Source organism: Culex pipiens, chromosome 2 (genome assembly GCF_016801865.2).
Source record: "Culex pipiens pallens isolate TS chromosome 2, TS_CPP_V2, whole genome shotgun sequence".
Taxonomy (NCBI): Eukaryota; Metazoa; Arthropoda; class Insecta; order Diptera; family Culicidae; genus Culex; species Culex pipiens.
In genome coordinates, this window is record NC_068938.1 from 95605179 (window position 1) to 95624430 (window position 19252).

Sequence of the window (19252 nt, forward strand, 5' to 3'; positions counted from 1 at the left end):
GCTATGGGGAGGACTTTCATAACAGACCCGTCGGCGAGCCTTCCGAGCAACGATGCTATGGGAAGGTCTTTCTGGTTAACACACAAAGTCACTCACACACAATTATTTCACTCCACTATTAATTAATCCAAAATGTCAGTGCGTCTTTCGATCATTATATAGAAATGGCTTTTTCACCATAAAAAATAAAACCTTATTCGAAAAAATTATACACAATTTACCCGACGCCGTGCCTTCCGATCAACGATGCTATAGGAAGGGCTTTGAAAATCACAAAACAATTAATTAAGATCACAAAAAAACACTCAAGACACAAATAATTCAGTAAGTCATGCTATTATTCGATTACCACAATCACTCACCCCATACGAACAGCGACACAAAAGCACACAAAAAAAATTAACCTGAATAATCACGATTTCGCGTCCCCACTTCCAGCGCACCAATGATGCTATTATTCAATTACCACAATCACTCACCCCATACGAACAGCGACACAAAAGCACACAAAAAAAATTAACCTGAATAATCACGACTTCGTGTCCCCACTTCCAGCGCACGATGCTATTATTCGATTACCACAATCACTCACCCCATACAAAAAGCGACACAAAAGCACACCAAAAAAATTAACCTGCATAATCACGACTTCGCGTCTCCACTTCCAGCGCACCAATGATCTGTTTTTCGAAGAACAAAAGTTGCTCAAAAAGACCTCCAAAAGAGAAAAAAAAATCGAAGAAAAATTGAGCAGTAATTTCAAAGATGAAAAGTATAACTTTTCGATTCTGTTATTTTTGGTAGATTAAAGTACGCCGTTTCGTCGTTCGACAATTTCAGGACCACCCCTGTTGATAGTCTCACAAACACAACTTCATCCCGAACTTTAAACGCACAAGATCTCCAACGATCACCTTCTCTTCCATCACTCGTTCAGCGGAGAATGGCATTTCACAAAACGCCAAGTCGTTTAGCATGTCAAATTATCTAGCCGCAGCGCGTATAGTGAAGGTACACCCCGTCATCGCTACCGTAGTGGTTGTAGGCGGGTTTAGTGATGGTATCTACTGCGCCACGGAGGTCAAACCATTGAAATTAGGCTTTCGCAAGCGCGCACCAAATGTAACTCTGGTTTAGACGCTCATTTCAGCTGTTGAAAGCCCTCTCGGTGCGTAACTTGGAAGCTTGGTTGGAGGTCAACCCCGAACGTCAACCATGGAACTTGTACCGAGAGCTCGGAGTACGTGTCAGCTGGGTCAACACTGCAGCACAGCGGTGTTGACGTTCCGTCACACAGCTGCTGATACAATCGCAGCTTCAGACAGCACAACAGATAAAGATTTCTTCCGCAATATTTGCATTTTCGCCACTTGTAGCGCCACAAGTAAGCGACGGGGTGACCGCCATCTGAGTCTACAAACAACAATGCTGCAGATTGCACCAGCAGCAGCTGACTCAAGCTGAGTCGTGGTCATGATCTGTTGTCGCAAAAATACCAAAAAATCGGCGTATTCAACTGAACAACTGAATTGCTTCAAGAGAGCACTGTGCCAAATTAAAACAGCAAAAAATGAGGTCTCTGGCGAGCAACTGTCCAGGCCCCTTCAATTATGCTGCACTCGAGGGCGGCTGCTTGCGTGAACACGTCGGCGGTCATTTGTTCGGCACATAATTTATCAACTCCCATAACCTTCAAATCGGTTGGCAATTGTTTCGGCTTTGTTGTGGCGGTCGGTTCGCCACTAGCAGTCTGTCTAACAAGGGACTGCAACGTCACGATCTGATCTCCCTCGTTATGCTCACCAGTACCAGCTAATAGCTGGGTAAACACTCAGTCACTACGAGTTTGTTACTCGCGCGCACCTTCAAACAAATTTTAGGAGAGCAAGAATTGCGAAAATTTGACCGTTTCTCACCGCGCGCGGTGTACGTGCCTCCCCCGAAATAACTCGCGTCGTCGTTGGTGTGATTAGCAAATTGCTACTACTACTACTACCTAGTAGTGACCAACGCACGCTCTTCTTTGTTGTGGTGTCTAACCTCCATATGAATCATACGTTGGTTCGACAGGGGCTGCGACCAAACTAGCAAGTCCAATAAATATACTCTTTGATTGGTCCGTTTCACACCGACTCTCCTCTCTCTCACACTCGTCATACGGCGGAGCTTCGGCAATTACCGACGATGATTACTGTCGAAATTCACGTTCTAGCAGCGATTTTGTTTAATTTTTTTGTCAGTGGTGACGAAACCAATGCTTATTTTTTAGCATTCGGTTATTCTAAAATTTATTTAAACCGTTTCAACGAATCATCTCTGCGGTGAACCTTGTGAGGTTTGTCTGGCCTGGAAAGACAGTGAGCAAGAGAGCAACTCTCTTTCCTCCAGATTCCTCCCGTGTACTCTTCTTAACTTCAGAGAAAACAAGAGAGAGATGCAGAGAAAACAGAAGGAATCTGGAAAAAAAGAGAGTTGCTCTCTTGCTTACTGTCTTACCCTGAGCATTCATTATTTGACGTCAGGTTTATGTTAAAATCAATCAACTGACTGACCTTTTTTTTAATTTGACAAAAAGTTTGAGTAAAGGATAGTTTGCAAGAACGCCTGACGATAATTACTGTCGAATATCTCGTTCTAGAAGCGATTTTGTTTTTTTTATTAATTGTCTGAATCAGTGGTTACGAAACCAGTTTTGATCAGGTGTTCATACTAAATTTATATTTTTTTACTATTCCAAATTGGCAAACTATAATCTTTTCAGTATATTTTAAGAGGTTTGTCTGGCCTGTGAAGACAGTGAGCAAGAGAACAACTTTCCTCACACTCTCTTTCTCCCGTGTACTCTGCATAACTTTGGAGCAAGCGAGAGAGAAGTGGAGCAAACGGGAGGAATTTGAAGAAAAGAGAGTTGCTCTCTTGCTCACTGTCCTACCCTGAGCATTCAATATTTGACGCCTGTTTGATGTTAAAATCAATAAACTGACTGAGTTTTTTAAAAAATTGACAAGAAATTAAGTCAGATATATTTGGAAAGAACCCCTGCTCCAAACCCGACCTCGACCAAGCAACATTAAAATATGAATGTCAGAGGGAGCGCGCGTTTCCCAACAGATCTCATCGTCGCGCCACGATCTGGTTGCAGATCAGTCAGACCCTGCGCTAGATGGAACTGCGATGGATTGGGAAACAATCGAGTCCCCCAAGTACAAAAAGCTCACGTCGCGAGCTCTCGTCAAACTTCTACGACTAACTTCTTGGTCCGCGACTTATGCTGTGGCGTGCTCTATGAGAGAATCAAACCCAAGACCCAGTCTCTGGCGTAATTTTGCATATTCACTACAATGAGACCTAGAACGCCTAGCGCAAATGATCCGTGACCAATGCGCTTTGCCGTACGGCGACGACGTCTCTGACGAAATACATTTTGTTACAATTTTGCAACCATCATGGGCGAGAGCTATTTCCGACCGCGACAACTCATCGCGGTTAAAAATAAGTTTCAGTCTAACCATTTCTCGGTTGGCGAGCAATTAGCCACTTGGGAGGCGGGGACTCACCTTTCACTGTCGGCAAACACAAACTTCCGCAGCTTGAGATCACGCAGCACGATGCCCTGCTCGTGGCAGGTCTTGACCACCTCGCACATCTGGCGGAACAGCCGGCGGGCTTCCGGCTCGCGGAGGCGCTTACGGACGCGGACGTGCGAGTGCAGGTCGCCCTAGGGACGGGGGAAATAAATATGTTGAGGGTTAGTAATTTGCGGCTTTTGGTTTTTTTTAATGATTGACACGTGACCGGTTGCGCTTGATGACTTGAATGGAAAGACCACCTAACGCGTCTTGGGTAGCACTCCATAACACCGTAGCTAGGGTGGCACGTCGTCGATTTGTTACAATTTACAATACAATTTTGATTTGACTTTATGAAATCTTCATGTAGTTCAATATTCATCTTGGTATGACATAATAAGCCATATTAGTCATATCGCCGACGTGCCACCCAAGGTACAATGCTATGATTTGGGCATCGTCAACCAAAACTTGTTGGACCTACCTGCGACGGTGCGAAGAACAGATACGTTTGGTTGTTTCCCTGTATGACTTTGTGCAAGAAATTAACGTGCGGGTGCCCGTCCAGCCGGAAGTGGGCGGTCAGCAGGTTCGAGCACGGGTTGTTGGCGATCTGAAACGATAAAACAAAACACATTAGTCAGTCGGTAATTGCAATTATCACACCCTCTCCCCATCTGCAAATGCAATTAGTTCAACGATGATCGATAGCGCGATCGCGCTGCTAATGGGTCGCACATTCGCGGAATTAGCTTCACAACACCTTGGAATTAAGTTACTACATTGTGCCCAAATATGGACAACCCACCACCACCACTTGTGAGAGGTTGCACACAGAACGGTTCTACACGTCGTGCAGATGCAGTCAATCAATCAATATCCGATGGCCAATAGCGCCATCATATGGAGAGTAATTGCACGGGGTTGAACCATCTCCACCAGCATTGGAGGTGGTCCGGGCCAGACCATTTCCAAACGGTTCACGCGGTGTACGATTTGTACAGCCATCAACGCGAGACTTCAGAGATGGTGACGGCGACGGCGTGCAAAAATTATTGCGTACACGATCGACGACCAGCGAGACTCGCCTGAACTCACTTGGTAACATTTCAATTGCACCAACGCGCGGCGGCGCGGCGGTCAAATATGGTAAAATGATCAAGTCCGGGGACAGCTGTGAATTGAATTATACCAGCGCCGACTCCGGGGGGACAACCTTCGTCGGAGAGGTGGTCTCGAGACTGTATACGTCGAAAGAAAGAAACCTTCAAATTTGGGTTGATTGCGACAGTCTACCCAACCTGCAGTACTGTGAGATCATCTCAAACACTAATGGTCACTGGACAGCCAGAGAACATGTCAACGCAGCCGAGGGTGTGGCCGCCGTTTGGGCTGTCGTTTGATTCAGCAGTTTCGCACTATTAAAATGAAGGTATGTGTAAACGAGCCTATCCCCCAGCAGTGGACACTCCCCCACGCCGGACTAAACAAGCGATTCTGTACGGTTGGGTAAGGGAGTGGACGTCGATTTGCTTGATTTGATATGTGTTTCTCTGTGTAAGCAAACTACTAACGAGAAGTTTGTTCTAGACAGGCAATTAAGGTAATTGAGGCAAACAGACTAAATATTTAAGAAAACGTAAATTTGAGCTAAAGTTTATTGATTTTGAGTTGAATTTTCCTTTTTCGATAGCTCATGGCAGTGTTGCCAGATTATCAAACTTTATCGAAAAGGTTACATAACAGTTCAATTCTATAAAAAAAATAGTTCTGAAAGTAATTTATTTCAAGATTAATAGCTTGTAACCTTTAAAAGGTCATACATTTCATTAGAATTTAAAAATCAAAATATTTTTTTCGAAGAGATCAGAAAATTTCACGAATGTTTTATATTTTAACATTGAAAATCAGACCATTAGTGGCTGAGATATCGAAATTAGAAAATGGTGGGTTGTTTTGGTGAGACTTATAAAACATCAATTTTTCGGTTTTTAAATCTTTGCATGGCAATATCTCAGCAACTAAGAGTCGTATCAACAAAGTTAAAAAGAGAAAAATATAGAGAATTTTCTCAGCTCTTCGAAAATATTTTTTCCAGTAATGGGCAAACATGGGCACTAATTTTTTTTAAAAATTATAACTGCTGCTAACTTTAAAAAAGTTACCTAAAAATGGCTATAACTTGAAAACGGTGCACTTTATCAAAATTTCACTGAAGTACTTTTTGATTGCAAATTTGATTTTACATCGAAAAATGAAGTTGAAAAATTTTTGCGACCAATATTCCGATTTTTTGAAAAAATCAGTATATTTCGATTTTTTGAAAAAATCAGTATTGATTAAAAAATTCATAACTCCGTCAAAGATTTATTGCCCATTCTGGAAATTTCTGAAAAGTTGGCATTTGATGTCACCTAAAACATATCAAAAAATTAAAAAAAAAGTGTTTTGTTGCAAATCAAGTTTTAGTGACAAAAAGTGAAATTAAAAATCACCCAATTTTTTTTTACCGTGTATCATATTTTTTCAGTGTAGTCCTATCCATACAACTTTGCCGAAGACACCAAATCGATCAAAAAAAATCCTTCCAAAGACACAGGTTTTTGAATTTTCATAAATCATTTTTGTATGGACAGCTGCCAAATTTGTATGGAAATTATATGGACAAACTAATGATGGAAAATGGCTTCTTTGGGCATACCGAAGGCACCACAAAAATTTCAGCCGGATTGAAAAATACAAAAAAAATCGAATGACCGAAATCTCAGAGAATTGCTCTCACATTTCACAGAAACTACAGGGGAGGAAGGATGCGTGGACATACCGTACCAAACGCTTCAGTGTGTAGTTTATGATTAAGTTTATGATGATATAATTTAAAAAATATCATGTGAGGATAAATCTTGAAAATTTTAGATCTTTCCCCATATTTTATCATTATTTTTTAATTTTGTCTCCAGAAACTTTCAGAAACTTTGTCTCAAGAAATCGAGGAATTTTTTTAGTAAAACTTGGTCATCATTATCAAAAAACTTGTGTAGGGTAGAGTAGTCATCAATGAGACACGGGGAACAATGATAAACTGGCTCTCACAAGTCGTAGTTTCAACCAATCAGGCTCATATTTGGAGGAAAGGTGTGTCTACTGGATACACGTCTGCCATATCAGTGGCTTTGGTTATGGACGCTCCCTTGAAAAGTTATTCATAAAGGTTTGATTCTGGGGTGTAAAAGTAAATTATGGACAAAAAATACTTTTTCGCTCGTAGGCTGCCATTTACACCAAAACTTATATTTCTTCAAATTTCTTTCGACGTTCCATAGGGATTGAGTTGGGCTACAATGTCCTTTTATTAGATTTTTCTTCATTAAACTTTTCAAAATCGATGGAAATCTTTCTAAACATGAATTAAAAGTGATTTTTGGCATATTTATAGAGTTTAAACTTCATTTTACCAAAAATACAAAGTTATTTGGTATTAATATATGTATTTTACAAAATTTAAATACTTTTTAGTGTAACTTTTGTTAATAATAGTTTCATGTTGGCAAAATTGCTCTAAAATGTTCAAGGCAAGTCACCTGCAATGGAACAATACAAAAACATGATGTTTTACTAGAAAAATGTTGATTTTCGTAGATTGTCTCATTGTTCCCCAGCTGTCTCATTGTTCCTGCCAAGTGCGTCTACAATGAGACAGTTGAATAACTCTGGATGTAGATGTCGGATCGATATCATATTTTGGTCAATGTTAGAACACATTAAAAAAAAGATAATGCAACAAAAAGCTCATTAAAACATGGTGATGAAAAAATTAGAAAAATTCTTGAAAGTTGAAAACCAAAAGTGTCTCATTGATGACTACCCTACCCTAATCTGTAACATTTTTTTTAGAAGTCAACTTTGGCTGTGTTTTTACTAACATTTCCTATATTTTAAGTTGCAAGTATGCAGTAATTTGTGTTGTGTCCCAAACTATGCCTTTTCAATTTAAATGATAATAGTGCCATGCTATAGCAAAACATGTGAAAAACAAGCAAAAAATTGAAAAAGTGACTGTAAAAACATGAAAAAATTACATAGGCAAAATGTAATGATAGGAGGTGGTAGAATATGCCAAATACTACCAAAAACAAACATAAATTAAACAGGATAAACGCAATTAAAGATACTGATACTAAAAATAAAACAAGAAAACCATAAAACAAGAGAAGTGAAGTTAATCGTAGAACAAAATTTGGGCCGTAGGGTTTTTTCTTTTGTGAAACATTTCAGAATTTTTTTATATTTTATACATTGAGTTTTTTTTTGTACCTGTATTTATAAATATTTTTTTCAAACTTTACTGTTCATAGATAGCTTAATCCATTAATTTTATAAATTTGCTCAAATTAATCTTCCAATTTGATGCCAAACCGAAAATAAGAACACAAATTGCATGAAGTAGAAAGAGGCAGAAATAAACATTTCATTTGGTATTTCCTCTCAATGAAACATTCCTATATAATATAAATATACTTTCATTCATCTTTCCTGGCACTTCCAATTGCGCACCGAGTTGCGTCACGACAACCACACCGGCAGCAGCAGCACAGTCCAGTGATTTTCCCCCCATTTCTTTCTGCACTGAACAACGCGGAATCGATTCCACGACTTTCTGAACACGCCATCGCACCAACCGGTGCGCACTATAATGAGATATCCGACGACTTCCTCGTCGGTACAACCAGCCGGTGCGAGAAAGAAAGCAAAAGGGCGAACGGCGTGTAATTACGCGTGCAGTGTGCTTGCTTACGCTAGTACATCGAAAGATTGCATAAGACTCTTTCTCTGCTTACTAGAAGAAGGTACGGTGCGGTAGTACAGCGCCAAAATAGCACGTAAACAACAACCTCGAGCGAACGGTGTGATGTCCCGAGCGCGCGTAACTTCGAATCAACCCGGAAGGCTGATTCGACTACGACGTTCAGCATCAATAGCGTGACCGGTTATTTCTGGAACAATCTAAACGCGGTGGGGCAGTCTTTATCGCGCAAAGTTGCGAAATACCTCGAAAAGAAGAAGAACGCGGGGCGTGGGAGCGTCGTTCTTTGGAGCGACTACGTGCGATTTTGGGGGTAACCCTTGACGCTTAGATTCCTGAACGTGATCAGCGAGTTGAGCTGAGGGTTTGCAGACGGGGATTGGTGTTGGTAAACAACAGTCGCTTGGGGCGTGTTATCGCCGAGATCGTCAACACCCAGGATCACGTTGTGCGACTGTGGGTGTGGAATAGTACCCTCGGGGTAAACACAATGCACGCGATGTCAGGTGATCTTTGGAGCTAATCGCTCCAAGCTAGAATTGCTAATTGGTTGACAAGCGCAAGCTAAAGTTCTCACAGAACGTTTCCAAGATTTCCTCTTATCACTTGGAACGCTTCAAGGTGACTCACACTGCTCCAAACACCCAGTCATGGGGTGTCCTGATTAGTCATCCGTTTCAATTGTGTTTGTGGTGTGACAAATTGCACAATTGCCGTTTATTAATATGCAAGCAATCGGCTACGATCGGATGACGAACGGAATCCCTTTGTCTACGGCGCTACATCCGTCTCGTAGAGAGTATTCAGGACGCAACTCAGTGACACAATTTCACGCGCAACAAAGAATTCCAACGCGTCTATCTGTGATAAATTTTACGTTGACTTGTTTTTTTTTCTCGCGACGCAATTCTTCCCTCTGGGTGTGCAAAAAGATGATACCAAGCGCTGAGTTTGCGTGTGTCCGATGACGACTTCACGTCGTCGTAGAACTAATCAGTAATTTTGGGTTCGTTTACGCGCGCGGCGTAGAGACGACGATGAACCGTCAAGGTCGCTACACGCTACGCGTTCCCAGATAAAGTTCAAGGATGGTTCGACGGCGGAGGTAATGGCAGGTGTGTACGTGAGGAAGTCGGCGTTTCGGAATTTGAGCAGATGATAAGGTAGCATGGGGAGTTACACACAATATTGATTGCTTGAACAAATTGCTTAAACTCAACCCAAATCAACGAATCATCTCTGCGGTTAAGTTTACGCAGTAGGCCTGGCCACTTTAACGTTTGCTATGTTTCGTGTTTGTAATTACAAATGTTAACCCTCTACCGCCCAAATTTTTTTTTCGAAAATTTTTGTTTTTCCCGTGTTCAGGAGGTCATTTTGAGCAACTTTTGTTCAACAAAAAACTTTACTTCTCTTGTTTTAGGTTTTTCTTGTTTCATTTTTAGTATTTTAATTTGCATTTATCTTGTTAAGTTTATGTTTGTTTTTGGTAGTTTTGAGCCTATTCTACCACCTCCTATCATTACATTTTGCCTATCTAATTTTTTTCATGTTTTTAGAGTCACTTTTTAAATTTTCTGCTTGTTTTTAACATTTTCTGCTATAAAATGGCACCATTATCATTTAAGTTGTAAAAAAATGCGTAGAGGCATAGTCTGGGACATTAGAAAAATTACTACACACTTCTTTTTACTTAAAGTATAGGAAATGTTAGTAAAAAACACAGCCAAAGTTGACCCCTAAAAAAATTACATTTTTAAAAACATTGGCAAAGTTACATAAAACAAGTAAAACTTCCAACCCATAAATTTTCTAAAATTAAAATTTCTTCTTTCCAATGATTTTTAAAGATCAAAAATTGATTGAAAAATGGGTTTTGGCGATTTTTTAAATCGAAGTCCGTATAAAGGCGGGGTTGGGTTGTAGAGGGTTAATAAATGACAAGAAGAGTGCTAGGCGTAATCTAACCTAAAGCGCTCTCCAGTTTCCCTTCGAAAAATTGGCTGCACAGTAAAAAATTTTGTAAATTTGGAAGGTGTAACTTTGGAAGGTTGAATATTACCTCTTTTATGATGTAATTTTACCTCGATTTAGACTGAAGATGTGAGTGACATTACATAAGAAAAGAGGTAAAATTAAGAGCGATTTGTTGCATTTTCCCACAGCAAGTATACTCCAGGAAATTTGTGAAAATATTATGTACCGTCATCAGGGGTGACTTTGGGTAGGGGGGGTGAGATTGGGTCATACAAATTTCAGCATTTCTGTATGACCCAATTTCACCCCCTAGTCCCAATATCACCCCTGATGACGGTACATAATATTTTCACAAATTTCCTGAAGTGCTGCTGTTGCTGTGGAAAAACGCAACAAATCGCTCTTAACTCAGAATCTCAAAATATTCCAAGGAAGAAAATTGATGTTGCGAAGGATGTACATAGTAAAACATTCTATAAATTTGAAAAGTGTTTAGTTCTTTTTGATGTGATTTTTCCTCAATTTGAACTGAGAAAGTGACATTACACCAGAATGAAAAATTACACATTTTCAGAGGTAAAATTACACATTTTTTCTGACATAAAAGATGTACCCATTCCCAATTGAAGTATAGGCATGATTTTTTATACTGTGTACGATTTTTTTGGACCTCAGAAACTCACTAGAGCTTAGCTACACATAGAATTCATCAAATTAATCTTGCATTTGAAGAATTCCGGGAATTTGAATTTTTGGGCAAATATAACCTCGGTCGCAGGAATAAGAGATTGATTTTGGGGTAATCTGACCTTATTTATCAGAGATTTGGCTTTAGGGTCAGGTTCTTTTTGGACCCGGAGTCAAAGTCGACAAATTCCGGGAGTTTTAATCGAAGTCGTTGTCGTAGGGTAGGCAAATTTTCAACAGTCAGGTGAAGGCGAGTTAGGGTTGGAGAGTTGGAGTTAGAGTTAGAATTGTCAAATCTTCAAAAGCCGTAGTCGGAGTCTTAAAAAAGTTATCTGACTCGTCAACCCAAAGTTGATTTAGAATAATAGCTTACCTTGCACACCAACTCCTCCTGTGTCTTCAGATCGGTACACCGGAAGAGCGAGCTGCCCTCCACGATGTCCAGCAGCAGGTAGCGCTCGGCCAGGATGGTGGCGTTCAGCGGCGGGGCCGCGTTCGTCGAGATGGCATCCCGCTGGGGGTACAGAGCCGTAGAACCGGCCCCGTTGGCAGTGCTGCGCCGCCCACCAACCTGCTGCTGCTGCTGCTGCTGCTGCTGCTGATGGTGGTGATGATTCCGGTAACACTGGCGATGGTACGGACACTTTTTGTTCGCGGGACCGACGGCGGCCGCGGCGGCTGATCCGGCGAGCGCGAGGTTCGACGCCGCGGACGAACTGGAAGCGGCTGCCGCTGCGGCGGCTGCAGCGGCCACCAGCGCGACCGAACTCGAGTTGTTCACGAAGGTTACCGTCGCGGGAATGGTGGTTGCGGTACCGTTGGCGGACACCGTCACCGGAATCAGCTGCGGGTGGTGTTGCGTTTGCTGCTGCTGCGCAGATGTCGACGGTTCATCTGGCTTGGTCAGCAGCAGGCGCGCAAAGTTGATCCCGGCGGGGATCGTTACGGGGGAATTTATCGTATCCATTGCGATGTGAGTACGATGTTTGCGAGATTAGAAGCACCAACTAGAGAGATATCACACTTTTAGCTACTATTTATATTTACACGAACACTAGAGGAATTCTTCTTCGAAGAGGCTATCTTGACCGAGGGGCGGGGTGTTAAAAAATCTTCCGTTCTTCACCTGAATTCTGCCGTACACTACGCGCGTCACTTCTAATGAGCCATCTTGGGGCCGACTTCACGGTTTTGTACTAAATCTCACACACTAGACGAACATGAACTTTCCTGAAGCACGTTCACAGCTAGCAACCATCATGTTGTTGAGCCATATGGATCACACTGAATTTCACCACCGGGCGTTGTTTCTGCAGCTCCAAACGCGGAACTAGATCAAGTTCTGCGACCTGTAATTAAAAATCAAAAGTTTTCCGTTAAAACCAAACTTCAACACGGCGCGCAAACAACTTCAGCTTGATGACGAAATCGTACTGCAGTATTGAACCAGAAGTGCAAACGTCTGTTGTTGACAACGAGTGCACGGTCAGCAACCGTGCGCAAGTGGAGCGCTGCGTGAGCGATTCAACGACGACGCGCCCAAGGAAGTAAGCACAGCGTGGTAATGCCAGCGACCTCCGCCGTAAACAGTGCGATGATAACAAACCGCAGATTGAACGTTCTTGCTTTAAAGTACGTGATTTTTGTATGGGTTCTACAGAAGCGTTTCGTCATATTGTGACACAAAGAATACATGAACAGACACGTCGTCGTCGTCGTCGTCGGTCATGACATTCAAACGAAACGACTGAAAGTTTGATGACGATGCAAAAATTAATCACACTAGACCTGGTCGAACATGAACGAAGCAATTTCAAGTGCTGACGAAATGGGCAGCTGAAGGCAAAGTTCTTGTAACTAATCGAAGATCTTACCAAACTTATCAGCTCGTAAAAGTTTAACATTTTTCCGTGTTTTGTTTACAGAACGGATAACATTGAGCTGAATCCTACGCCAATATAACCAAGTAATGATTCTACATCTGCCCGGTGTAAAGCCACATCCGACTAATTTTAAAGCTATAAAAACTCGCGACGTTCCACGTTGCCACATTACATTAGCAGTCGTAATAAAATCGTCCTCCAGGCCGAAAATTTACATCCTTTCGAAGAATGCGACGACGACGCTCCGTTTTCCCCCTATCTTTACGAGTTCGTCACCAGGTGCATCCGAAAGAACCCATAAATTCCTTTACAAAGTTTACAGGGTTTCGGTCATAAACCAAGGGTGCGCTCTGCCTGGTTCGATCTAGCTTCGCGTGCTCGATGTCCTCATTTGAAGCGAAATTGTCGCACCTAGGCAGGGCCCGAGTTACCCCTCCCGGCTTTTATTCCTAGGAAAAGAGGACAATAGCGCGCTCAAGTTGGTAAATCTGCCTGGTTGACACCGAATTCGCGCAGGTCGATTCTCCAGGGAGGTTCGTCAAGTGTTTCTAATAAGGGCGAGCGCAGCTCGTCGTCTGCCTGGAATCGAACCAAGAAAAACTTCTTGTCCCGCTTTTCGAGACGATACATGATTCATGCCGGGTAGACGAAGGGGGTCAATTTCAAAACATACAGCCCGCCACATGGGCTGTCGATCGAATTACGAAACCGGGGCAAGAGAAAGACGACCCCCGGACGATTCTTAAACGCGCAATTAGCGAGTGTGCGATAGAAGAAAACAAGCCCGTCGATTCACCCGAAAAATCTACACGTTTGTTCGAGCATTGTGTTTAATCGATAAACAAGCATTTTCCTGTTGGTTCGCGAACGAACCTTTATTTTTCGCAATCGCCACAAAAACAGAAGAAAGCTTTTTTTTTTTTTTTTTTTTTTTTTTTTTTTTTTTTTTTTTTTTTTTTTTTTTTTTTTTTTTTTTTTTTTTTTTTTTTTTTTTTTTTTTTTTTTTTTAGGCCCACCACACTCCCCCATACCAAAGAGCTCAATTTGAGCCCCCTGGTTATGGACTCCTTACTGTCAACAGCCCTTTAATATGCAGCACATAAACAAATAAACTAATTTTAACAGGGCTGAGACGTTAACATTTTTCATACAAAGCGCGGATTACAAAACAAGAAAGGTGTGTGGAGGACGTGACACATTTATTAGCTAATGAATCCCAGTGGAAAATTTCCGATTAAGGGATTCATGCTTAACTACAACATTAACACTACAAACGACATTCAATTACATGGATTACACAAGTTACACTACAGTTATTATTAAATGGTTGATGGCTTCAAATGTTGTCTTAATCTTATTTTGAAAGTTTGTCGATTTAAACATGAACTTATTTCTAACGGTAACTGATTGAATAAAGTTGGTCCTAGAAAGGTAAACCGTTTTTGTCCCAAATTTGTAGTCATTAATTCACGTTGTAAATTATTACTATTTCGTAGATTATACGTGTGCGTGGCAGTTGAGAGTTGCAAATTGTGATGAATGTTTCTATTATACAAAACGTCATGAACGAACAGCAAAACTTGTAGGACACAAAGTGATTTAACAGGTAGAACATTATGAGTGGTATCTGCATAAAGCTGAAGAGTCGGAAAGAGGAGTGGTTTATTGAATACAATTTTTAAACATCGATTTTGTAAACGCTGAATTTTTTGAAGGTATGAAACACACGCTTGACCCCAGATTGAAACTAAATAGTTAAGACGGGAATGAATATAAGCATAATAAAATTTTAACAAAGCATGTTTAGGCATAAATTTTCTCACTCTCCACATAACCCCACAAAGACACGAAAGTTGATGTTCAATATGTTTTATGTGTGGCGACCATGACAGGATAGGATCCAAATAAATTCCAAGGTATTTAAATTTGTCAACACATTCAATAGCTTCAGCATTAATAAAGGGACTTAGGTGGACAGGCAAAGGGTTTCTACAAGAGTGAAAGATCATGTATTTAGTTTTTTGAACATTAAGTGACAGAAGATTTTCATTGAAATAACGTGTAAGAACAAGAAGATCAGATTCAATGTCATTTATAACAGAGTTAACATTGAAACCAGGATAGAAAAGTGCCGTATCATCCGCAAATAACCTTGCAGTACCTTTCAATGGAATATTACCTAAATCATTTATATAAAGTAAAAATAACAAAGGACCTAAATTACTTCCTTGGGGAACACCAATTTTAATGGGCAGAGACAAACTGTTTTTATTATCTAGAGTTACAAATTGTTTCCTATTTGACAAATAACTTTTGATGATGTCGTTTGCTATGCCTCTGATTCCATAATGATCCAACTTCCTCAGTAAAATTGAGTGATTCAAAGTGTCAAAAGCCTTTTTTAAATCAAGAAATAGTGAACCAACTATATGTTTTGTTTCAATTTCACCGGAAATAAAATCAACTAATTCTGTTATGGCTATAAGCGTACTACAACCTTGTCTAAAGCCATATTGAAATTGGTATAAAATATTGTGTTGATTTATAAAAGAAAGTAAACGTTTAATAAGCAGTTTTTCTAAAATTTTGTTGAAAACAGAAAGCGTTGATATAGGACGGTAATTGTTACAATCGCTTTTCAATTCAATTCAATTCGGGTTTATTTGTGAATAATCAAGTTACAATGAGTTCATTTAGGTACATAACAGGGTTTATGAGTTCCTTCAGCTGCGTGTTACATCGTAGTTCAATCGAAGGCATTATTACTTATAACTATTGGATAGATAAGAGTAAGAAAAAGTTTTCAAAACTTACAGAAAGTGCAATGAGAAAAGGATAGATACAGAGAAAGCATAATACTAGATCACAGAAAATTTTAATCAATTATAGATGTACTTGATAATCAGCTCCCCAAGGGCCAGGAATTGTTCCGAAAAACAGAATTTTCAAAAAGTTCAATACACTTATTCAATAAATTTCCAAACGTTTTTAAGAAACCTGCTAGTTCACTTTTTATCAGGCTATTCATCATAAAATTTTATCAAAATTATTTCCGGACTAAATCTCCAACCTTTTCCACTATTTGGTGATATTTGCAGAATCTTAGATAATAATTAAGATGATCATTATTTTTAGAATTCATTTTAAAAAATTTTATAAAGGAAAAATCGAAAAATCCAATCTTTATTGGGGTTTCAATTTGAACCAATCTACAGCCCAGACTCAACTTCGGATAATCGAATCAGGAAAAAACAATTTTTCGTTGTCTAATTTTGGATGGTCGAGCTTAGGTATGAAAAAATTATTCAGAATTTTTAAATTCTGGATGGCGGCCAAAATGGCGGAGATGAAATATTTAAAAAAAATGCATTTTATTTTTAACCTACGGGAAGTCGCGTGTTTTCGCCTTTCTAACAAGTGTCCTTACAAACTGCGTACAAAGTACACGTACGCGACCTCCGGTGGGTTAATAAGCAATCAAAAACTCAAATTTGACTGAAATGGGGTCGTAAAACACAAATATTATGTTAAAAAAAGAAAATGAAAAAAAAACGTAAACAATTTTTTTTGTTCGTGATTCAATTATCCAAAGTCCCATACAAACCTTCGGATAATCGACCTTGGATAATCGAAACTTCGGATAATCGAATTTGGACTGTATTTCTAAATATTTAGCAAAGACCTTTAAAGTGATTTTTAAAAGGCACTATTAACATAGGTATTAAAAAATAAAAATTGCATTTATAAAATAATCGAAGTTATGGTTACTACATTATGACAAAACATCGAAAATCATTTTTAAAAAATCACGAGGCTTCTATTTAGAATTAAGACCCACAATTCAGCTTTAATAATAATAATGAAAACTTAACAAATTACCAAAATTGAAGTTTAAATATCAAAATTTTTAAACATAAATATTTATTGTTATCCAACGTGTTTTTTTATTTGTTGTAAATTTTTTGGAGATGATCAACAATGACCCAACAAAGTTAAAAAAGGAAAAAAAAAATCTTTACCTAAAATTTTAAAGTTTTATTGTTTAGTTGTTTTTTCGCCAGAAGAAATAATTGTATATCAAGTATTAGCCATCCTGGCAACCACATTAAATTAAACAGCTGTTGAAAGTTAGTACGTAGCTATAATATCTCAGTTAAGATCAGCAAATGTGCAAATAAAAAATGCTGAATCAACTAATAAATAATTCAATGCAATAATATTATCTTTTATTTTCTATCACTTTTGAACTTGTTTGAAAAAAATAACTAATCTTATACTTCCTTCCATAAACAAATTATTTTAATATGCAAACCTAATAAAAATACTTTTAAATCTCCTTCTAATAAATCTCAATTGAGGTTACTAAACTCTACAAAACCCCTTCGCCAAACCTGCTTCAATTCGTGACGCAAAGCTTCCAAATCACACCAAACTCTCTTCCACTTTCCACACCAAAACACATTACGGTACTTTCGCCCAGTAGCAGCAGCAGCACCCAAGTCGTGAACTTTGCAAAACTTTCTTCTTTTGTTTATGTATTGTTTTCTTCACCACTCGCTTCCCACTCCCCACACCTCACGCTCCTATCGCCACTACTCTTATCAGCTCTTTCTCCTTTTTGCGGATTATTTCTCTCTTTCCCCAAACGCCGCGCGCGTCATCAACCTTTCTCTCCGCGCTGCACTTCTTCCCCGTCTCTTTCGTCCCATACGCTCCGCTCTCACTCCATCTCTCTCTCTCTCGCTCAACTCAGCGCGTAGAAGAGGACAGAGCGAAGCCGAAAATAATTTTCAAGGCGATCGCATTGAAATTATTTTAAAATTCTCGCCGGAATCGCCATCATACGCAATTTCGCAACTCGTCGGCCACGCAATTCAAAAATTCACACGCGCGCTCACAATACTCACGCACGCACACACGCGCAAAAATACGTAGTAGCGTCGCGCGTAGTAAACAGTATCCGTAGTAGTAGCAGGCCGTGCGTGGCACCCACACACACACACACACACTTGCACGACGCAGAGCAACCCCGCGTCAGGGTCGCCTACTTGTTTATGTGTGCGCGTGTGTTTGCGCGTTGCTTAGCAAGGTGTCACAATAATAGACACAATCTTTCAATGCTTATTTTTTTCGCTACTCTTCACTTGCGTTGCGGTTTGACGCAATGAGTTGGCACCGCTGGAAGCTCTCAATGACGATTTTTTTTTTGTTTCGATTCTTGACACTATCACCAAGCTGAGCTGTTATCATGGCGTTCTAATCAATCAACAGTTGAGACAACCATCATTACCTTGCAACAACACTCTCTTGATTGCCTTTTGGAGGCCGTATTTCACGATATTGCGAAAATCTAGTCTTCACCGATTCACAAGATGGTCAGCTGACAAAGATGGACTCTCTTCTCTATCCTGTTTTCCAAATGGCGACGCTGCACACTGTTATCCTTTAGCTTTTCCTCCAATATCCGGGGGCACTGATTTTCCGAAATAACAACTTCCCTTGGAAGAAAATTCCGCAACACTTTTCTGCTTCACAATCCAAGTGTTGCTCACCTGCTCTCTGTTTTTCCAACACAACGAATCGTGCTCTCTTCTTTCAGCACACACACACACTCACTCGCGCTCCTCTTCTCATTCACTCACTCAAAATCACGACGGGCCGAGAATGATGAGAGAACGAACGAAATCGAACCTGCGACGACAATCGACGGAAAACGGCGGAGGAGCGAACCAAAAAACACCTCAATCCACGTTGGAAGCCATCACTGAACTGCTGGCGGCACGATGTGTTGCTGTACAGGCCCGTCGTACGCTTGGCTTGATCAGCGCGTCGTTGTACGTACCAGCGCTTGGGCGAATGAGAGAGGAACGGGGAGAGCGAAAAGTGGTCTCGGGAGAGAGCACGGCGGCAGTGCTGCCGGATTAGTTGGCGTGGTTTTGAGAGGGTCATTTCGACTATGTCATGGAGCCAGATGAAGTTTCAAGAAAGTGGTTGCTGAATCAAGAAAGTAGATCCACGTTGCTTTGTGATCGGCTGCAGATCGTTAGTCTCCCTAGGTTGCGGATCATTCTTAGATCTTTCTTGAAGGATTTCCACTGTTGACGATTCTCTGCTTTTGACTTCACTTGGTGCCAGCTTAATGTCGCGTTGACAGCATTGATTTCTTGGTGAAGGCTTCTCGCCATTAGCTTCTTAGTCTTATCTTGGTCTACCTGACACGTTATACCAATCCAGATTTGTAGCTTCTTCGATGCTTAAAGTTAAGATGTAGATTCGTAGTTTTGTGCGCAAGGTAATTGATCTGTGGCAGTCTTTGTAAAAGCGCGTTGTGA

At 40.4% G+C, this 19252-nt stretch overlaps 1 protein-coding gene across 3 annotated transcripts in view; it reads right to left on the reverse strand.

Moving 5' to 3' along the window:
• Nucleotides 1–18701, reverse strand: part of LOC120428091 (tribbles homolog 2-like) — a 79125-nt gene extending 60424 nt beyond the window's left edge. The window contains exons 1-4 of one of the 3 annotated variants that reach the window (XM_039593075.2): nucleotides 18211–18701; nucleotides 11411–12386; nucleotides 4054–4182; nucleotides 3558–3718 (exon numbers count right to left, since the gene is read on the reverse strand). In XM_039593075.2, the coding sequence (XP_039449009.1) occupies nucleotides 3558–3718; nucleotides 4054–4182; nucleotides 11411–12004 (884 nt within the window). In that variant the 5' untranslated portion in view covers nucleotides 12005–12386; nucleotides 18211–18701. Of the gene's footprint in view, nucleotides 1–3557; nucleotides 3719–4053; nucleotides 4183–11410; nucleotides 12387–12471; nucleotides 12606–17311; nucleotides 18065–18210 lie in introns of those variants that run through there. The other 2 variants (XM_039593076.2, XM_052707225.1) reach the window with 2 other exon arrangements.
• Between the last annotated feature and the right edge of the window lie 551 nt (nucleotides 18702–19252).